The following is a 21,074-nucleotide window of genomic DNA, read 5'->3' as shown; positions in this document are numbered from 1 at the left end:
AGTACCTGGCACTCTCTCTCTCGTCTTCCAGTGCAGTAGCTGCTCACAAGCTGCTTCCTTTCTTATCAGCAGGAAATGAATATTAGAGTATTAGTAAAAATGATTTACTGTCAGAATAAAACCCCAAACTGTACTGCTTGACCTCTCAGTAGCACAAATTATTGTAAGTCAGGCTATCCTTTTCCTTTTCCAAAAGTCTTTAGGAATTTTCTGCAGTACAGATCATATATGTCTTCTGTGTTTGTCAGTGTAGGTACAAACATGAGTGTCAGCAAAGACATGAAACACCAAATCGTTTCACTGCCTTCATATTTTCTTTCACCCAAAAATTTTATACAGGGTGTCAAAATAAGGGATGGCTTACGAGACCTGTACTATGGCTCCCTTCTTGTGTTGAGAAAGCACTGGGTTCTTCAGATTTAAAGCTGTGGATAAAGACCAGCAAATTACAGGTTATAAACCAAGAAAAAAAATATTATACTTTAGTTAAAGTTCAAATGCTTCCGGTACCTCAGCTTTAAGTGGCTCTTTGGGTATTACTGAGCTGCTCCAGTATATCTGATATTATTTTGCCAGTACATGACATGCACTCTTCCTTTCTCTCTTGTCTTCTTTTCTAATATAGATAATCTCTTCCAAGGTAGAAAATTTTGTACTTTGGTTATCGTTTCAGTGAAATTGAGCTATAAGACAGCTCAGAGAGAAATGAGATTTTAGCTGGAGAGATGGATCTAAAGCTTCACTCAGGCCATATCATATTTCATTACAAAAAGATTTGAATCAGCAAGGTCTGCCTCAGTCACTGGATGAGATTTAGATTAACTGCACTGTGTAAACATGAATAAGTCCAAATATATCTCTTTCTTGTTTCAGATGTCTCCATGAATCTTTCTGTTCACCCATCAAAGGATTTTATATATGTATGAGCTACAGTCAGTTTCAGGGGGAGGGAGTATTTTCCCCTGTGAACCTCAGTTGTGGGAGAAGTCAACAGGAGGCTGATTATATATACACAAGTCTTAAAACCATCTTTATTCCTTATGCATGCAGCCTTGCCAAAAACAAATAGATGGCCAAGCGCATCACAAAGGAGGAGACTGGTCTCACTGAAAACCAAGGAATTCATCATTACAGTGAAAATTCTTAGTGTACTGCCTTGGCAACTTCCTTCCTTAATTAGTTCCCTTAATCCAAAATGAAAAGCAGTGTAATTACTGCAATTACATTTTTTGTTCCATAATTAGCAACTCAGTATATGCAAATAAAAACTTTATTTCTTTAATTGTCTTTGAAAATATATGTCCATTATAGATTAATAGCATGCCTTAGCTGCCTCACTGTGTAGAGTTTTTCTGCCTATATTCATAAATATATGTGAAAGGTTTGCAGCTTTGCAATCTTTCATGATGAAAGGGCCTGTTGTTTTTAAATAACTACCAGAAACAGTTTACTGGTGAACGTGCTATAAAGCATAATCTGGAGTTGGCAGGGGAGGCTAGCTGAATGATGAAACAGACCTAGTTTCTGACTGTTGACTTCTATTTAAGGAATTATCACTACTTTTAATATGACAATGAGAAGTAGCTACTACAAACCAGTAACTGAGTCAATGCCCTTTTGGGGAACTGTGAATACACAGAGAGACAGATGGAGAACTCAGGGGGGTTCAGCACCCACGTTCCCCTTCTACTCCTCTGGGATGGGTCAGACTGCTTCTGGAGAGGAAATGGGATTGCTGTCATACTGATCTTTCTTTCCTGGGTGTCCTGCTTTCAGTTAACTGCCTACCACAACAACATGTGGTTAGTGACCCACCTTTGAACTGCAAGAGGGTACAGGAACTTAGCAGTGCTCGTGGGCCAAGGTCTGAGTCACGCTCCGCATAGGAGCGTGACTTACTGAGGGTGAGTTAAACAATGGCAAATATGCCTAACAAGGAATGGATTAGTATGTCTGGAAGAGAGTAAAAACATGACCTGTGGGTGAGGAGGGGAATGTGAGCTAAAAATCCAAGGGTTGAAAAAAGACAAAAAGCAGATGGAAGAGAAAAAAAAAAAGAAAAGTGTGCAAATGTGAATAACTATGGGAAAAGAGTTGCAATATTACTAATTTTTGCTGGTGTTTTTTTTTTTTTTTCTGCTCTTTAAATGGCAGTGCTCTGGTTTCCTGACAATTTTTTTCTGTTTGTCAGATTTAGAAACTAAGACTCTCCAAGGTGTGAAGAGTGAAAACAGCCTCAGCACCACTGGCTCCTTCCTTGTAGAAAATTCTAGCATTGATTTCCAGAAGCTTCCTGACAAGGAGATCTTAAGAATATCTGGGCCTCTCACTGCAGACTTTACTATCAAGGTGAGAGTCATTGGTTGTTGGCATCTTAGAACTATAAAGTAAGACAAGATGTGCTAGGAACATGAAAGAGATTTTTCTAGATCTTAATTTTCCAGTAGATGTTTATCATAAAGCTTAATCCAGGCTATATCTCTTGAATTCTACATGTAATTCTTTATGGTTGTATGTCTGATGAAAGCCTCACTGGAAGCTCCTCAGGAGAGAGAGACCGCATTTATGTCAAGAAAGGCACAGCCAATATATGCCCCAAAAAGAAAAGATAAACTCATTTCAAGAAAAGATAGATTACTTTCCATATTGCCTACTGAGGTACTTATAAATCAATGACATGCAGTTATTTTTGTCTGTGATGAGTAGAAAGATAAATCTTTGGCCCATAGTTTGTTGTCTGTATACTAGTGTAGTTGCACAGAAGACTGAAAGAAAGTGAAAACCCTGAAGCTCTAAAATAAAGGGATAACTTTGCTTAAGAAGTCATGGCATCATTTTGAAGTTCTGCTTAGAGTTGCACTGGCAATAAGAAGAAAATTATTTCTTCCCATTAGAGCATTTCTATTCTTCCAGGTAATATAAAACACATTGCTGGAAGCAATGCACACATTCTGTGGGAAAACAAACATATGAAAATGAACATTTGGGAGTTGCAATAAAATAAATCCTTTTCCAGTAGGTCCAAAGAACCTGAAGGATTTCAGCTGTGAAACTGCAAAACCTGCATCATGTCCAGGAGTATGTAAATTTTTCAGTATGAGCCCCAGAGGTAGATGACATTTGCTTTAACCTTGAGCTAATGGCAGCTAGAGGTTTGAACAGCGAACTGGAAAATGTCCTAAGTGATTGTCCTGGGCTAAACTAAGCTGTGCTGGAATGGCTTAGCTTGGGAAGTAGCACGGTCCTGTAGATTGTCCCCTGTCCATAGTGGTATGTTAGCAGCTGAAAAAGCAAATGAAAATTTACAGAACTCGTTCACAAGGAAAAGCCTGGACTAAGGAATACGTTCCTTACTCTTTGAATGGCAGAACAATGCCTTGCTAAAATAGATACTGTTCAATTCAAAATATCTAAAACTCATTTGCCTCAGTTACAGATGATACAGAGATGGCGAACATCAGTGCAATGTAAATCTTATTTCTCACTTTGTTTTATTTTTGCTGTCTGTGAATTTCTGGCAGCCTAGTTATAATATGTTTGTGGGAAACAGCTAATCACATAGACCAATTGTCCTGCAATGGCAACAGGAGGGTTGTACTCTCTTCTCTATGTTTCCACTGTTGTCTTTTATGACAGGGAAAATACCTTTATCCCTTCGTGCTTGCATTTCCTTCTCTATCAAAGCAAGGTAAGAAGTGCTGGTTAAATCAAAGGAGTACTCTGTATAAATGATGACAGTCCGACCAGTGTGAGTGTACAAGTTGCCTAGGCATGGGCAGAACAGGCACTGCTGAATTGAGGTGAACTATTTCGAGTTCTGCTATGTGTTTATACCTTTGAAAGTCAGAGTAACATGACGCATTAGGTGTTAAATCTGTTGTCTTTTGTGGATATAGAAAAATACACCAAAAACCTCCAACCACTGTTCATAGTTGTAGGATCTTTTCTAAGATTAGAATTAAATTTTGCATTGGATTAGGCACTAAAAAATTCTCTTCTCTTGAATCACAGCTCATTTTTAATCAACAGCTATAGAAGATACTTTGGCTATTACTTCATGCAACACAGATATTATTCTGCACTAATAAATTATTTTTCTAACAAGGTTTTTTCTTCTGGATGTTTATTTTGTTAGATTTTGCCAGATATAAGCATGCACAGATGCGCGTACAGCTGCATGCAATCAAAGATGCTACCTCTCAGTTATGTCACGCTTGGAAATTGTTTTTCATATTTGCTTCATCCATGATGATTTTCCCTTCAGGTTTTGAAGTTAAAGTACTTTTCTTTGAAAAAATCAGATTAAATATTTCTCTGTGGTGTTAGTAAACTTTCTTTACAAAGTGGGATCTCTTTGGGTGTCAAGATTTACTTTCCTGGGCCAAGGCAGATTTTTATGCAAACAAATCTAAATGAATTTGTAGATGTAGCAGAACCCAAGTTTTAGATTCATTGTTCCCAGAATTATTTTTGTAATCCTTTTCACTTGACCCTGAATGCTCTTATTCAGACCGGTCAAGTTAGACACCGGGATATAATTCAGAAGTAGAAACTCAATGTGAGAGTTGACACTTAACTTTCTGTATTGGTAACACAAAGTGCTTTAAAATTTCAAGAAGAAACCTCATGCTGTTCCTGGAAGAGCCGAGTTGTATAATTACTGGATTTCTTTACTGTGTAATATCAATGGTACATTCCTCCTGTGCAAAACTCTTTGCAAATCTTTTCATAAGGTGTGTAAATAGTAGAAATAATTCAGTAAAACCACTGTATTTAAAAGAAGAAGTTGTTATCACAAAATTGAAGCAGGAGCAAAGCTTTTCATGTTCTTTTTTTTATACTGATCATTTGAGAATTATAAGTCTCCACTGTAAACTTTAATTTTTGAAAGGCAAAAGACCTGGCAAATGTGCCAGTAAACTTAAATCCCAGTAGAACTACTTTTCCTAAATTCTGATGATGTCTCTGTTTTGATGTTTTCAGTAAAAACTTCTGGTTCACGTGAACGCAAGTAAGAAAAATGTGTTGTGTTTGACATAGTCCTGAAGAAATGAAGGTCCATTTTCATGTGGAAATCTGTTTCTGTGGTCTAGAGATAAAAGTAGCAATATCATACAGGGGAGCATGCCCTTTATGGCAGAGCTGCCCCTGATCTGCTCTGTTGCTGGTGTCATGTTTGTTCACTTGTCTGTGCTAAAACATCTCCTCTGTTGGTAGTGTACCTTTCAGACCCTAAACAGAGAATCTTGGGGTACTCAGCTCATGTCACTCATCTCCTTTGAGCAGGATGAAGCAGTACTGTCAGACAGGGTCTGCAGATGGCCATATAATGAGAGCAGACATCACCTGATGGCTGTGAATATGAAATACATTAGTGGCAGGCTTACAGGAACCACCAGTAGCAGCTGCCAGTGAAGAGTGAGGCTGGCGAAGCACAGCCTGTTAAGATCTGTGCACAGGCTGGTTGTGCACAGCTAGGGCCTTAATCCTGTGGCTGAGGTGTGAGCCAGCAAAGACCAGTGGGTTTAAAACAAGGTCTAGTGAAGGGTATTATCTAGGCTTGGGTTTGGTTTGGAGGATAAATAATTGTAGGCCTAGATCTAGGTTGGACTATGTTTATGTTGGTTTTAAATCCCTGATATCAATGAGGTAGTCATAGTGTTTGCCCAGACCAAGTTCTTTGCATGAGGGATGCATAAAGCTGAATTGCACAAATGTTTATCTGGAGTCTTTTAGAGCTATATAGATTAGGATTGCATTGTATTGTTGTTGTCTTTTTGCACAGCTAGGACTGACAAGCCTTGGCTAAGTGTGGCTGCCAGGAGAGACTAATCCTTTTTTTGCGCGGGTGGCTGATGAAGAAATGGAGTGGACTGGGTTCACTTGGGCAGAGTTACTGCTGAAATTAGGGCTTTGGCCACCAATTGTCCAAGAAGTCATAAAATGCATCTCAAAAGTGGATGCTGAATTACATAGAACTCTAGAGCTAGCCAGACAGCTGTTGGCTCAGCTGCAATCTAGCACTGGCAGAAAGTGCTGGTGAGATAAATGCATTTGATAACAGTCCAGGTTAGCAAAGGAAAATAAGGTTGGGACTTAGTCTAGACTTCCTGGGACTTGCAAGGGCATGCAGAAGATAATGAATGTACAGGCAGCCAGCTGGCCGAGAAGTTGATGGGCCCTGTCAGTCTAGGGCCAGGGTTGGATTGAATGTTACTTTGAAGAAGGAGTGCACAGTGATTTACTTTGTGGTATGAAATAATGTATTTCAGCACTCGCTTTAAGGCAGAGGCCAAATGCTGCAAATTTGCTTGAGCAGCTAAGAGCTACTGTCTATGGTTCACATATTGTTAGATATTTGAGGTATTCCCATATTAGGATTGGGAGTGAAGACAGTAAGGGTCTTCTGTGCAATTTAGTTCTGATGCTGGCAGATGTTTCCAGAAGACATTATATCTCGTATTTGGGAGAAGGCTTCCTGTGAGGTGGGAAGTGGTGAAGAATCTTGGAAGAACTGACAACTTGGGGTTAAGATGGTACTCCTGGAAGTAGATGAGATAGAATTAAGGCTGAGTTCACAGAAATAGTAATAGTTAAAGTTTGGTGTAAGTGATTCAACTTTTGTGCATCTAGAAGAGATCAATGGAATATTGTCAATTTGTTGTAAAGCAAGAGTACCTCTTGAAATATGTGTCTTCCTGAGGTCATTTTTGCACACTGCAGATTGGATTTAGCTAGAAGCATGTCTGTATCAATGGCTTTTACCAACCTGTGTTTGCATTCAATGCTTCTTGTTGTAGTAATTGTCATAAAAATCACCCAATCTGATCTCCTGATATCCAAAAAAATACACAGTTTTGGTAATAATTTCTAGGTCAAGCTCGCAAGTAATGACCAGCCTGAAAAGAGATACAATCATTAATTTTCTTGACTAAATCTTGGGACAAGTTCAGGAAAATTCTTTTTTCTCCTATCTTGGCAAATGAGGTGAAATGTATGGAAACCATGAACTAGATCTTTTCAAGACAATGTACAGTTTTTATTTCATATCGACCTTTTTTTTTCTGTTCAATATAAAATATTTAAATTATCAGTATGTAGAACATAATCATATTCCTAATAAATATATTTGACTTTTAGGCCTTGCAATGATTTCCATAATGACTGATACACTGTGTAAAATGAGGAATACATCTCATTGTTCAAAACTTGGTGCAGTACTTTCACTGATTCTTTCTGGTTCTCCCACGCTGAGAAACAGGAAATTATTACTACTGTTTAGCTCCTTTCTCCTTTACTTCTGTAATTGATATCTCTGTCATGAGCATTTGCCTCTTTCCCAGTGTCTGCCTAGACTTACAGCATGGTTTGGGTTGTAAGGAACCTCAAGGTTCTTTAGCTCCAACTCCGCTGCCAGGGCAGGGACACCATCTAGTAGATCAGCTTTTTCAAAGCTTTATCTGGCCTGGTCTTGAACATTTCCAAGGAAAGAGCATCCACTATTTCTCTGGGCAACATTTTACAATGTCCAATCATGCTCACACAAAAGAATTTCTTCCTAATATCTAAACTAAATCTGCCCTCTGCCAGTTTAAAACAAATATTCTTCATCCTGTCTCTACACGTCCTGGTCAAAAGGCTCTCTCCAGCTGTCTTGTAGCCCCTCTAGGTACTGAATGGCTGCTGTAAGGTGTACTTGGAGCAAATTCCCCGGGCTGAACTACCCCAGCTGTCTTGATGCCTTAAGAACCTAAAAATGAAACAAGATAGTATTAGCATAGGAGGTAATATGAAGGCTGGTCTTTATTAATAGAGGCCTCCAGGGCCAAATATGAAAAATGTCCACAAAAGCCTGCCCACACAGGGTGAATACAGATTACAGAATACTGAATACAGAAGTTTAGCAAAGCAGCCTGACAAAAATCACAATTTAGGAGCACCAGTGGTGATGCAATTCCTCCCACAGTCCCAGCCCCTTCTAAATCCTGTCCCTTAGATAGACCTAACATTTGTTGATGAAAATGTGTCTCAAAGAGCTGGTTTTTAGCCTTAATTCCCAGAAAGAGCCAAGATAGGATGGGGGCTTTGGAACTTGTTTTGTCTTTCTGCCTCGGAAAATACTGAAGGTAAGTTACAATAATAGGCTACAAAGCTACAAGTATATGTGTAAAGAATACAGAGAATTTATAAAAGTAAAAAGACAAAAATCATTAGGCATTGGTCTCAGATTTTTCTCATAGGAGAGGTGCTCCACCCTTCTGGTCATCTTCATGTACCTCCTCTGGACTTGTTCCAACAGATCAGTGTCCTTCTTATGTCTTACTCAATTTTACTTTTTATCAAAGATAATCCATGAAATGTTTATTCTTATTTCCATTCTTTGTCCTTTTCCTGGTTTTGCTGTGATTATACAGTCATAATTTTTTAAAATACACATAAGCATGTAATTTGTGACTAGTGTTTAATTACATAAATGTGTATTTTGAAAGAATATATTTCCTGTCAATAGATCTATAGTGCAATAAGTGTAATAAAATTATTTAATGTTAATATAAATAATTTAAATAATATAATATAAATAAAATAATATAATAAAATAATATAAAAATATTATTTTATATAAAGATATATCTGTACATAAATATATATGTTGAAAAAGAGTGAACTTACACTCTACAATTACTTGAAAGGAAGTGGTAATGAGGTGGGGGTCAGACTCTTCTCCTAGGTAACAAGCAATAGGACAGAAGAAAATGGCCTAAAGTTGTGCCAGGGGAGCGATAGATTGAACACTAGAAAAAGTTTCATGGCCAAAAGGCTGATTAAATGTTGGAACAGGCTGCCCAGGGAAGTAGTGGAACCACCCACACTGGAAGTGTTCAAAAACTGAGTAGATGTGGTGCTTAGAGATGTGGTGTAGTGGTGAACTTGGCAGTGTCAAGTTAGTGGTTGGATTGGATGATGTTAAAGGTCTTTTCCAACCTTAATAGTTTTCTGATTCTGTGCACATAATAATCAGGATAAATGGATTTTACCTGGCTGTGTACTTTTCTCTCTGTTTTTCTTCCTTTATGCAAAATTCTATTGAGATTTTTAACTGATGCTGCATCCTGAGCTGCTATTTCCAGAGGAATATCTGAAACAACCCTATTATGATTCTGAATAGTAAAAGCTAATGTGGACAACAGTTTTGTATATAATTAGCATATATAATTAATTGGGGTCTTCCATAGGCACTATTTCTTTTTTTACTGAACTCAAATTTTAGTCTGTCAAAACTTTGTGTGCTTTCACAGATGGTTTCCATTTTAGGCCCCATTCGTAAGCTTTTTCATTAGCAAACTTGGTAAGCTCATGATTGACCCTTTATCCTGCTCATCTGTGCATCTTGCTTACAGCTCATGCTGCAGCACATATCCCTGAGGGATTCCACAGTCCTCCATCCATTGCAAGAGCAGGTTACTGGACCATTATTTGTTACCCAGTCATCAGTTCACGGGAAGATCTTCTAAGAGGATCTATCTAGGACCTTTGGTGAGGGACCTAGAAAAAAACCTAGAATAATAAAACTACCTTTATTTTTTTTGACAAAGTACTCAGGAAAATTCTCTTGCTCACGGCACTATTGCAGTTGTGTTTTCGTTTTACATTCTATCTACTCACCCAATAACTGAGCTAGAAGATATTGGACTGAAGTTTTGCTCATTAGTCAGGAAGCACCTTCTGAAAACTGTTAAAAATTTCTCTCTATATCTATGTGTTTTAAACCACAGTTTATGCATGTAAGTACACTGAATATGATCAAATATTATTTGGATTCGTGGTTCCTGTGCTCAACCAGTACAACTTTTGAAACTACTGAGTGGATGCTGTTTGGATCTGAATATGTGTTACCATTAACTTTACATACTTCTTTAAAATACTGCTGATCTGAAATGTCCTGGCAGGTTTTAAGGCAGTAGAGACAGTTTCTTAGGCATGCAATTTTCTGTTCCTCTGAAAAAATGCTATTTGTAATTTTTTTCTTTTCTTATTTTGTAACTTTTGTTTACCTACATCTCTTAAAAATCAGTCACTTTTTAGCGCTATGAAGGCTTGTTGCCAACCTCGTTCGGTTTTCACAATTTTAACAATTTGTGTGTGTGAGGCAAAAAATGCCCTTTTAATTTGTTAATTTTATTTTTCTACAGTATCTATCACAATAGGATCCTCTTTTTACATTGATTTATTGGACGTTGTCATTAATAAATTAAGTTTCATAAATATTCTGCAGTGATGATTAAGATGGCTTGTTTGATGGTGAATTCTCTTACCCTGATTGTTGATGGTGGTGAAATGGTCTTTCCACAATGACTGGGATGTTGGTATCAAAGCAGAGATGCAGCACATCTGGTTTTGGTGTATTCGGGGTTGCCTTTGGTTCCATGGAACCATTTTGGTCTTGTCATTTGAGAAACATCCATATTTGTTGCACTTACTAGTGGGTTCTCTACAGGTTGTTAATTGTTATAGCTGCTACTGCAGGTTCCATTACTGCCAGCTATCCTAGCCAATCCACTGCAGTGATTTTCTCTTTTTTTCTTCTTTCGGGCAGAATAATGGAACTGGTGAGAGATTTGAACCTTCTAGTTTTCTATTTTGGCTTTGTGAGAGAATTAATCTAAAAGCTTTTTAACAGATTTATCATCTAAAGGAATACTGCTTAATCCAAGATTGAGGCAGGGTGAGCAAGTTCCAAGTCAGAGATACTTTGTAAAATATGTAAACCAGTGAAAAAGTAATTTCAGAGTGATTTCTCTGGCTGATTTAGAGGCTTAAATTGACAAGCAATAGATGGAGCTGACTTTCATAAGAGGGACAGTCCTAAAACCAAGCTGATCCAACACAGGACTATCACAGTCAGGGGATGTGAATGCAGAAGAGGACAGTAGATATCTTCCCTGGACCTTGAGGGCAGAGGTCCTTTCAGCATTCCAAAGGAATGACAAGACAAACTCAGAGCCGTTATGGGGTAGCCCTGTCTTAAAATAAATGCTTAAAATAAAAGCCTTCAGCATCTCTCATTATTTACATTTTATGTACCTTTATGTTTTTTTAAACAATCTTGTAAACTTGTTTCCCATGACAATGTCTGGCTTCTATTTCCTTCAAGAACAAATTACTAACAGCAACAAATCTCTTGTACATCCTCCTTTATTTTTCAGTGCAAGTTATCACTTGCAATACTGAACCAGCAATACAACCAGAAATATTGAAGCACTCTAGGTAGGGTATTTCTTATACTGACATGAGAAGCATAAAATTACATTCGTCAGATTTCTCATTAGTTACTTTCATTAGTATCAATCTGATGATTTGGTATGTGGAACTTTAAGAAAGTATTCAGGATCAGAATCAGAATAATACTATGGGAGAATCCATTAGAACTTTTCTAATAAGCATGGTTGCATGGAGATAGTTCATAGCAGACCAGATCACGTTGTGTAAGACAAAATTTGCTGGAGCAGTTCCAGAGGAGGACAACAAAGCTGGTGAATGGCCTAGAGAGTAAGTCCTATGAGGAGTGGCTGAGGGAGCTAGGGTTGTTCAGCCTAGAGAGCAGGAGGCTCAGGGGCGACCTTATCACTCTCTACAACTGCCTGAAAGAAGGCTGTAGTGTGGTTGGGGTCGATCTCTTCTCATAGACAACCACTGACAGGACAGGAGGACCCAGGCTTAAGCTGCACCAGAGGAGGTCCAGGTTGAACATCAGGAAGAACTTCACTGGAAGGGTAGTCAGGCATCGAAATTGTCTGCCCAGGGAGGTAGTGGACTCACCATCCCTAGAAATATTCCAGAAACAACTGGACATGGTACTTAGTGCTGTGGTTTAGTTGACATGGTGGTGTTTGGTCGAAGGCTGAACCCCATAATCTGGGAAGCCTTTCCAACCGTCATGATTCTATGATTCTGAGGTACAAAATAATAATTCCCTTTCTCTGTCCCCATTTTTGGAACACACACACACACAAGAAAGAAATGGTGTCTTTCCTCCTCACCTACCCCTAACTGCATACAATAAGAACATTTTATTGAATACATTTTCATGGCTCAGCTGTACAAGTAACACTAATAATTACTTGGTTATGACTGCTGGTTATAAAGTGCTGATTAAATTTTGAAACTGTCCAAGTAAACTACTGCAGTTTTGTAGGTCAGGCCATATGTTCTTCCGAGAACAAAAAGAAATGGTTCAGGCATACACTTCCAAAATTAAGTAAGAAATGGTTGGGCTTTTGGGAACTTTACTTGTTTGGTTTTATGTGAACTAATAAAATTTTGGAGCTATAGGAAAAATCATCAAAGTGCAAGGGTGAAGTCAGATGTTGCAGTCTCTTGTTCAAAGAGCAGGTCAGAATATCTCAAAAAGATTACACACCTTTCGTGTTCAAATTTTTGTTTTCTTTTTACTTTCTGTGACATGAACCAAACCACATCTTCATTTTATCAACTCCAAACTTCACCTGAGCAACAGTTTCTACTTCTCCTGTTGCATCCTATGCAGGAATTAGAAAAAATAGTGTAAAAAAAAGTCTAAAAGAGATTTATCAGGAGCAGGGAGGTCATTCTTCCACTGTACTCAGCACTGGTGAGGCTGCACCTGGACTGCTGTGTCCAGTTCTGGCCCCTCAGTTTGGGAAGGATGTTGAGATGCTTGAGCATGTCCAGGCTGGAGAGGGGCTTGGAACTCAAACCATGTGAGGAACAACTGAGGGAGCTGGAGTTGCCTGAAAGGAGGACGTAGCCAGGTATGGGCCAATCTCTTTTACCAGGCAAATAGTGACAGAACAAGAGGACATGGTCTTAAGCTGTGCCAGGGGAAGTTTAGGCTAGACATTAGGAAAAACTTTTTCATTAAAAGAATTATTAAGGGAATCACTCTTTGGAATAGTCTGCTCATGGAGGTGATGGAGTTACTCTCTGTGGAGGTATTTATAAAAAGACTGGATGTGGCACTCAGTGCAATGGTTTAGTTGATAAGGAGGTGTTAGGTGGCAGGTTGGACTCTATTATCTCAAAGGTCTTTTCCAACCTAGTTCATTCTCTAATTCTCTGATTCTGTAAAACTGGTAAGGGCTGCTCTGGTGTTAGGAATGCTCCAAATTCCCCTGAAAGTTAAAGAAGTCAAGGATGATATCTGGGGAGTTGCCATGCACAAATGCAGGGATGAGTGCTCTGCAAGATCTGGGTACTTCTGACTTCCTCTATTAAGAAATTTAGGTAGGATTTCATTTGCAAATATAACGATGAGTTTCTATTTTTTCTAGTTCAGTTACCTAAGTGTGCAAAACTCGTTGTTTTTTAGAAGACTAGCTTCAGGTTCTCAGGTGATGGCCATCTCTATTTGGATCTTTGGAATTTTTCATAGCTACAAGGGTGTTGTTAATACTGCAAGGGTAAAAAATTTCATCATACTACAGAGCTGAGTATTTCAATGCATGGGAGCTGGCCCTCTGCAGCCAAACCATGACATTTCTTACAGCATTTAGCTATCAATTCTCACTCTGAGTTTTTTGGGGCTCAAGTAGCCAATGATGTTTTATCCTGGTTAAAGATCTTAGCTCCAACAAGCAGTAAAACAAAATCAAAAAGAAGTTTTTGCTATGTGGAATCACAGCTTATTGTTCCTCTTCTGCTTACAATACTCCTTAAAAATTCACAATATTGTGTATGCTTCTTTTATTTGCTTGTTTTGTATAATTTGCTTATGACTGTGGCTCATTGTAATTCTTCCCCACCTATGCTGTTATCATGGCTGTATTAGTGAGTTCCACATTAAACTGGAAAAGATGGTACATCTGTCTTTTCTCTCTGTCAAAACAGACAGATAACTCCAAACATGCAGGAATAGTCTGCAGAGAGAGAGGAACTCTTCTTCCTGATTTTTTTTCTCAGTGTAAACTCCTTTTTCCTCCCCCTCATTTTATAGTAGCCCATGTGTGAACTCTTGCTCTGTTCTTCAAGATTCACTTCAGACTGTACTGCTGAGTAGATCTGAGTTTAGGAATCACTGATGATCCTCAAAAAACAAAGAGTAAAAGCAGAATTCTCCCCAGAGAATGCCTTTCCTGCACATTGAGATCAGAGACCTCCCCAGATGGCTTCCAGCACAACAGAACGTTTTTCCCAGGAGTGCCTGAAGCTTTCATGAGCCCAGAAAGACCTTTCTGAAGTGCGTAATTAATGCACCCTCCCCGCACAAGGAATTAAGTATCCTGTTTCTGACACACACATTCAAACAATAGTGATCTGTTCAAAAGGCCTCCCATTTGCTGAAGCAGTTGTATTGCTACAGCTGGTTTGGGTTTTTTTCCTTTTGAGAATTGACATCACTGTTTAATTAGAAAAGGGCAACCTTAGTCTCAGTGGACCAGATCTCGTACACACATCAGCATTCTTGCCCTCCTCCTGGTCTTCAAGATATATCTTGGTTTGTAATCATGTTGCTGTCCATCTACAGGGGAAAACAAAACAAACAACCCAAGTTACAAAGTTCATCTCAATTTGTTGTGTTTTTGCTTCCGTTTCACAGACCATTCTTTGACAGTGTCTCTTGGTGTTTGGAAAGAGAGAAGAGTGAGGGGAAAATGGTGTTTCCAAAACTAGGAGACTCATTTGAAACATGAGAGAAAAAAAGGAAAAGGAGGCAGTGGTCAAACAGTTTAAGCTGTCTGAAAAAAAAAGATGAGAGGATTGCTCCTGAGAGCAGCAGTACTGCCTTGGACAAGGGTCCATCCTTTTGAGATGTGATTTGGCAGTTTTCTCTACTGTGATAGCATAATGCCACTGATGGAGAGATGCTCAAGCAGCACTGAAATACTGTGTCGTAGGACAAATAATCAAATAGGAGAGGTATTTAGTAGCAGATTTTTGTTCTTCCCTTTCCAGCTGTTCATGCAGAGGCATAAAGGTAAGGACAGGGGATAACCTGCTGAGATTTTGAAATCCTCATAAATAGATTAATCAGCATAGATATCAAACAGGAAGAATTTTTTAGTAGGCAGGGTGCAAGTGGTGCTGCTTTACCAGTGTGAAGGTCTCTCTTATTGCAGTCCTTGTGCTACAAAGTCATGTTTATGTGGAACATCCATTCAGCACACCTAGTACTGAAAGCATGCTAACTCTTAAACTCAGGTGGCTTGTAGGCTCTAAGGACAGTTTTGCAGACATGCACTTAGCCCCAGCCAGGATTCCATGCCTATGACTGAAGGAAGCAGTTTTACAGGCAAAGTAAAATAAGCAGAAGAACAAACTTCATAATAATGACAGTGCCACAAAGGAGAATAAAATAAAGACCTCACTTCAGGAAAAAGAAAAGTGAATTAAAGTTTTTATACTGTTTATTATTTTTCACAGTGCAGCATCCCATGTTTTACTCTATACTAGTGTGTGTATTGTAACTGTTCAGAAAATGTTTTTTGAGAAATGTTAAAGATCTAAAATCTATGTCCATGTGTCAGGGACAGTAGATAGGGGAAGGTGACTTTCTGATTCATCAGTCCCTGTCTTCTGTCCCTATAATATTATTCAATAGCACTCATTATTTCAGAATTTGCCATGCACTCATTATTTCAGAATGTGGTCTCAAAATGGTCACTTCTTATGCCCAGAAATTTATTTGACTGTGTTTTGAACCCAAGATTTTACCACCGATCAATCCTTTGGTTTTGTATTTAGTTTTCCTATTGCAAAGTACATCTGGTATTTCATGAAGCTTCAAGATGTCTCCAATCTGCAAGATGCTTGTGGCGGAATACTTCTTCACAGCATTTGTGTTAGGTTCACTCTTTGATATAACCTCTTTTTCAGATCCATTATGCTGGTGCTGCTGACAGTTCAGTCCAGTTCATCTTCTACCAGCCGATCATTCACAGATGGAGGGAAACTGATTTTTTCCCTTGTTCAGCATCCTGTGGTGGAGGTAATGAATTACAACTGTTTTTCAAAAGCTGTCATCTGCATGCATGACCTGTCCCAAATACTGCCCTGAGTTTTGGACCTTAAAAATAGGCAAAATCTAAAAATTTGAATAGTTACAACTAAATGGGGGGATTTAGCAACATGGTAGTAGCCTGTAGATTTTCAGCATTGTGCCAGAAAATAGATATCTCTGTAGATAAAGGACATGTTGATAGCTGCATATCTGTATTTAATGCTGTAGCTGTCAGACAAAAGGGCTGATGGGATTTGGGCCTGGATTTGGTAAAACAAGTTGTCTCCATTTGTCTCTTTTCCTACCAGCAGGTTTGTTCTCTATACTGAAACTAAGGGCACAATTCTTGGTGACTAAGAAACCTCAGCCTGTGTTTTTGTTTGTTTTTTCTAGACTTCTGAATTTTTGTTTGACCATACTGGTTATCTTCTGTTTCCTGCTACATGTGATTTACATTGCTGTTTTCAATCCGGCCTGTAAAACAACAGCTGTTATGTCCAAAAGCACTGAAGCAAGCTGAAATTAGTTTCCTTTTTCCAAACCAGAACTTCGATACATTTCAGAGCCAAACAGGAAGAACATCACATCTCATATTATTTATTCCTCTGTGTATCGCAGGTTATCAACTGACATCTGCTGAGTGCTTTGATCTGAGAAGCAACCGGGTAGTAGCAGATCAATACTGTCACTATTATCCTGAAAATATCAAGCCAAAGCCAAAACTTCAAGAGTGTAATCTGGATCCTTGTCCTGCAAGGTTAGTTGGCTTTAATTTTAAAGGAGACTGAGCTCTAAAGAGGTAAAATAAAATAGGAGAATATTCTGTTGCTATTTCTCACAGTGTCATTTATCATACATTATCACCTTCATAGAGCAAAGACTGATTTGAAATGGTTGTTTCTTCCCCTCAGAATGTATTTTGCCTCATTAATTGTTACCAAGTATGAGAAAACAAATTGTCCATGATACCATCCCCATGCTCTGAATTCATGTGCTGAATACATGTCTCTTAAGTGTTAGTGGGATGGAAAAAAATCTTTTTCCATGAAAATTATTGTCATCTCATTTAGATGAACAATTTTTATGAGGTTTTTTTTTTTTTAATTTTCTCCTTAATGAAAAGCCTGCTTGCATTTACGGCAGCTTGTAAAATGTAATGAGTGATTTTGTTCACAGAATGGGTCAGGTTGGAAGGGACCACAGGGGGTCATCTGGTGGAGCCTCCCTGCTCAGGCAGGATCATCCCAGAGCACATGGCGCAGGATCATGTCCAGATGATTCTTGAACATCCCCAGTGAGAGAGACTTTGCAACCCCTCTGGGCAGACTGTACCAGCTCACTGGCACTGCACAGTAAAGACATTCTTCTGGTATTAAGGTGGATCTTGCTGTGCATTCTTCCTCAGAAGATTAACAATAAAAATGGTAAGATCAGATAGTCAGATTTTTCATGTATAAGAAAAGAAAGAAAACCCCAAAAAAGACCAATCCTTTGTTGCACTGGTTGCCCTGAACTTCAATGGGAATCCATCTGCAGCCACTCAATAAGCAGCAAGCATTTATTTGTGCAATCTAGATCTTTTGGTCTTCTTGTGTGGCTTTGCTAAAAGGTGGTCAAGCATTGCCCAGCAGACAGGACAAGGATGCCCTAAAGCCATAAAGCCATATTATCACCAGCTCCTTTCTCTCTAGGCTTGTTTCTTACCAACTTTGATATAGTGAGTTCAAGCAAGTGTCACCTAAAATGTTGCTGTGTCGCTTCAGATTGCTGTAGGTTGTCAAAGAGGAAAGATGTCCTGATGAGAAAAAGGATACGTAAGAAATCTGTGGGGCTATGTATCAACCTGACTGATGTATCAAACCAGATGTACCAGCTTTAGAGTAGCTAGGCATTATCATAGCAGAAAAAATCACTTGAAGGCAAAGACAGGTTTTACTTATAGGAAGTTCACTGAAGTTCACTGACCTTTTTTGGAGTTAACACTCAGATTTCTTTGTCATTGAAGACACGTTTACCCACAGTGTACTGCAGTTTATATGCCTTTGCTCCTATAAGCACATTTGTTAGAGACAGATGTCAGTAGAGGCCAGGTATGATCAGGTAGAAGGCCAAAACATGAATGTTTCAGGAAAAGGATTGTTGAAAAATATGAATCAATATGGAACCTATTTTCTAGAGTCACCTATCACAGTCTCAATGAGAAAGTAATTTTATGTGGTTGCTTTATTTTTATTTTCTTTTTAATTCTAAGATGCTGGTTTTTTAAACCTACTCTTCTGGGTCAAATATGTAATTTGCCTCTGGAATTTGTGTGGTGGATAGTTTCCATACTTTCTCAATGATTTTAAATAACATATTCTCAAATGCTGCTGCAGATGACTGCATGGTACATGAGAGGAAAGAGGAAAACAATAACAGCTGGGCAGATGTCAGGAAGCAATTTTGTTTTATAAAAGACATAACAAGGCAAAGTTGTTGATATAAAGACCCTGTGGGGAGGGAGAGTCATTTAGAAACACAGCTATGCCATCCCAGTAGAACTGGCTTTTTGGAAACATCTTCACAGTCTGCCAAATTTCAAATTACTATTTTCAAAAGTGCCTTTGTAAAGAATTCAAGAATCAACAATGCAGAGGGGAAAAAAAAAAAAAAAACCAGAGGAAATCCTTGGTATCTTCTGGATTTCCTGCAATAGAGAAAAGGGTAGGTGAAGCAGAAACACGGGGTCAGAAGTAAGGACAAGGAGGGTGTCTTAGCTCTGTAGTGTCTTTGCTGTGTGGGAGCTGCTCTGCTCCACCAGTGTAAAAGTTAATATCTCCTGGCAAACTCAGTTCCAGTGAGGCATAGCTGATTATGGTTGCTGACTGTTCCTTTGGTGAGTTAATGAAAGCCACGGAAAATAATCATTGAAGACCATAGTGGCATTGAATAAAGGAACTGAGAGTGGTTGCTCTAAACACTAAAATTTTCAGCAAAGGATAAGCTGAAAGAAAAGTTTAAATGAATACCACAAGTATTGTGTGAGCCTACAGTAAGTTGCCTCTTTAGGTTTTAGTGCATAGAAATGTTTAATTTATTGTGCTTACTATGGCCATAATTAGCAGTATTACTGGCACCATGAATAGCAAAAAGGCTTAGTCTCAATAAACATGGGAAAGTATGTGGATGGTTATTTATCAAACACATATAACTTATATATATATACTAATTTTCCAGGTTAAGTAGAGGCAGCCACATATACCAAGTCAGACCAGTGATTCGTGTCACAGAACACTGATACACCATCACATTGAGTGCCTTTTAATCCCTACATAGCATTGCTTCATTCAGCCTCTCTTATCAAACCTGTTTTGCATCCAGCTCATAATAACCAACAAGGTAAAGAGGAAAGATCTGTTTGTTTACAGTCCATTATAATTTTACAGCAGTCTGCCTTTGGCAAAAATAAGTCTATACGCATATTACCTACTGATGTAAACAGCAGCCAATTCAATCTAGTGCACTCCCCTTCCATGAGGCAAAATCCAGCATTAGTATTTCGCCTATTTAATTAAGGGAAAATCTTGTACCTACCCAAAACTTCACTGACTGGAAAGTATTTTTAGCTTTCATCTTTATCCTCCTTTCTGGTATATGTTTAATAAAAAATGAATGGATTTTTTATTTGCTTGCTTAGAGAAAAGGTTTGTTCAGATTTGACTTAACTGGGTGTACTAAACTCTTACTTAGGACAAATTCTAAGGTACTATAAGCAGCAGATAAATTTGCTTCTTAATTCCAAGGCTTCCCCCAGAAAGCAATTGTGACAAATGTAAAAAAGGCTGCTGTGCCACTCACCACTCACTCACTCACTCACTCACTCACTCACTCACTCACTCACCAGGATACTCTCAGTATTATTTCTAGATTTCATCTTCTGCTTTTAGGTATCATTCCCAGCCATGCCATTCTGCATTTTTACCAGTCCCCCATAATTTTTTGCCTATTGCTGCTACATGTTACTGTGGGAGTTTCTGAGTCACTAAAAGTCTATTTGTGTTTTTACCAGGAGATTTCAATGGTATATAAAGATTTCTAAAGGCAACTTCATCAAATATTCTAAATTCATAAAGCAGCTGTCTAAAAAATTTTGTATTAGCAAGCCTCTAGTATAAAGTGTTATTTTTAACACTTCAGTTCCTGGAGTTTGCCTAAAGTTTAATCTGTAAGCCTGCCACTAGAAATATTTTTTATACCTATGGAAAGTTTTGGGGGGGGAAATCTGTCATTCCAGCAAGGTTTCCAGTGTCCATAGACCTGAAGAGCTCTCAGACATACCCTATTCATGGAGTCCTCCAGCGAAATTGCAAACTCCTCTTCCTGCTTGTCAAAGTTTTTCTTTCAGCATTCTCATTTAAATATTGATATGGTGGTGGCAGAGGTAGGTATTACCAAAAAGAAATTTTAAATTAAATTTAAATTTTAATAAAATGGTAGTTTTCAGTTGTTCATTTTCAGCTAATTTAGCAAGAGCACTGAAGTACAAATAAAAGCATACAAAAGCCACCAGGAAGTTATGACCATTCAGAGTGATTCTTAGTGAGAAGTCCATAATATACTTGGCAATGTGGAGTTGAAGATGGAAAAGGAGCTAGTACCAATGGCTATGTTCTGGTAGTAATAATCTGGGTTACCTGAGTTATAGAGCAGGGTAAAGATGAGCACAGATAATCCTAATACCTGAAGAAATACATTTTGTCTCAAGACAAGTAGTTGAAACCTTGAATTTTTGGGCAGGGCAAAAGCAATCTAAATTAATCTAAAAAATAACTTTGTCAGAATAGGTAGGGGGGGTGGGCCAGGAAGCACTTGTCAAGCACTTAAAAGATGTGAATAGCAGAGTAAACTCAGCTCTGAGAGGACAATACATATTCATGAAACACAGAAAGAAAGGCAGAAAGGCATTTACAGAATGCTTCCAATAACAACTGTAAGGTGGGAAAACATATCATGTACTGCTATGAGCATCAAATACAGGTATCTGTCTGCCCAAGATGAAATTACAGGAAAATTAGTCTGGTTTTAAGTCCTGCCAAAACTGCAGCAAGTCATTTACAGAGAT

General features: G+C 38.4%; 1 protein-coding gene across 1 annotated transcript in view; it reads left to right on the top strand.

Moving 5' to 3' along the window:
* ADAMTSL1 (ADAMTS like 1) overlaps positions 1-21,074 on the top strand; it is a 178,290-nt gene that overhangs the window by 60,244 nt on the left and 96,972 nt on the right. The window contains exons 7-9 of the mRNA XM_059874000.1: positions 2,192-2,349; positions 15,850-15,961; positions 16,592-16,730. Of these exons, the coding sequence (XP_059729983.1) occupies positions 2,192-2,349; positions 15,850-15,961; positions 16,592-16,730 (409 nt within the window). The remainder of the gene's footprint in view (positions 1-2,191; positions 2,350-15,849; positions 15,962-16,591; positions 16,731-21,074) is intronic.

Source organism: Haemorhous mexicanus, chromosome Z, assembly GCF_027477595.1.
Source record: "Haemorhous mexicanus isolate bHaeMex1 chromosome Z, bHaeMex1.pri, whole genome shotgun sequence".
In the NCBI taxonomy this organism is placed as follows: Eukaryota; Metazoa; Chordata; class Aves; order Passeriformes; family Fringillidae; genus Haemorhous; species Haemorhous mexicanus.
The sequence above is the reverse complement of the archived record's forward strand: the minus strand, read 5'-3'. Positions and strand labels throughout refer to the sequence as shown.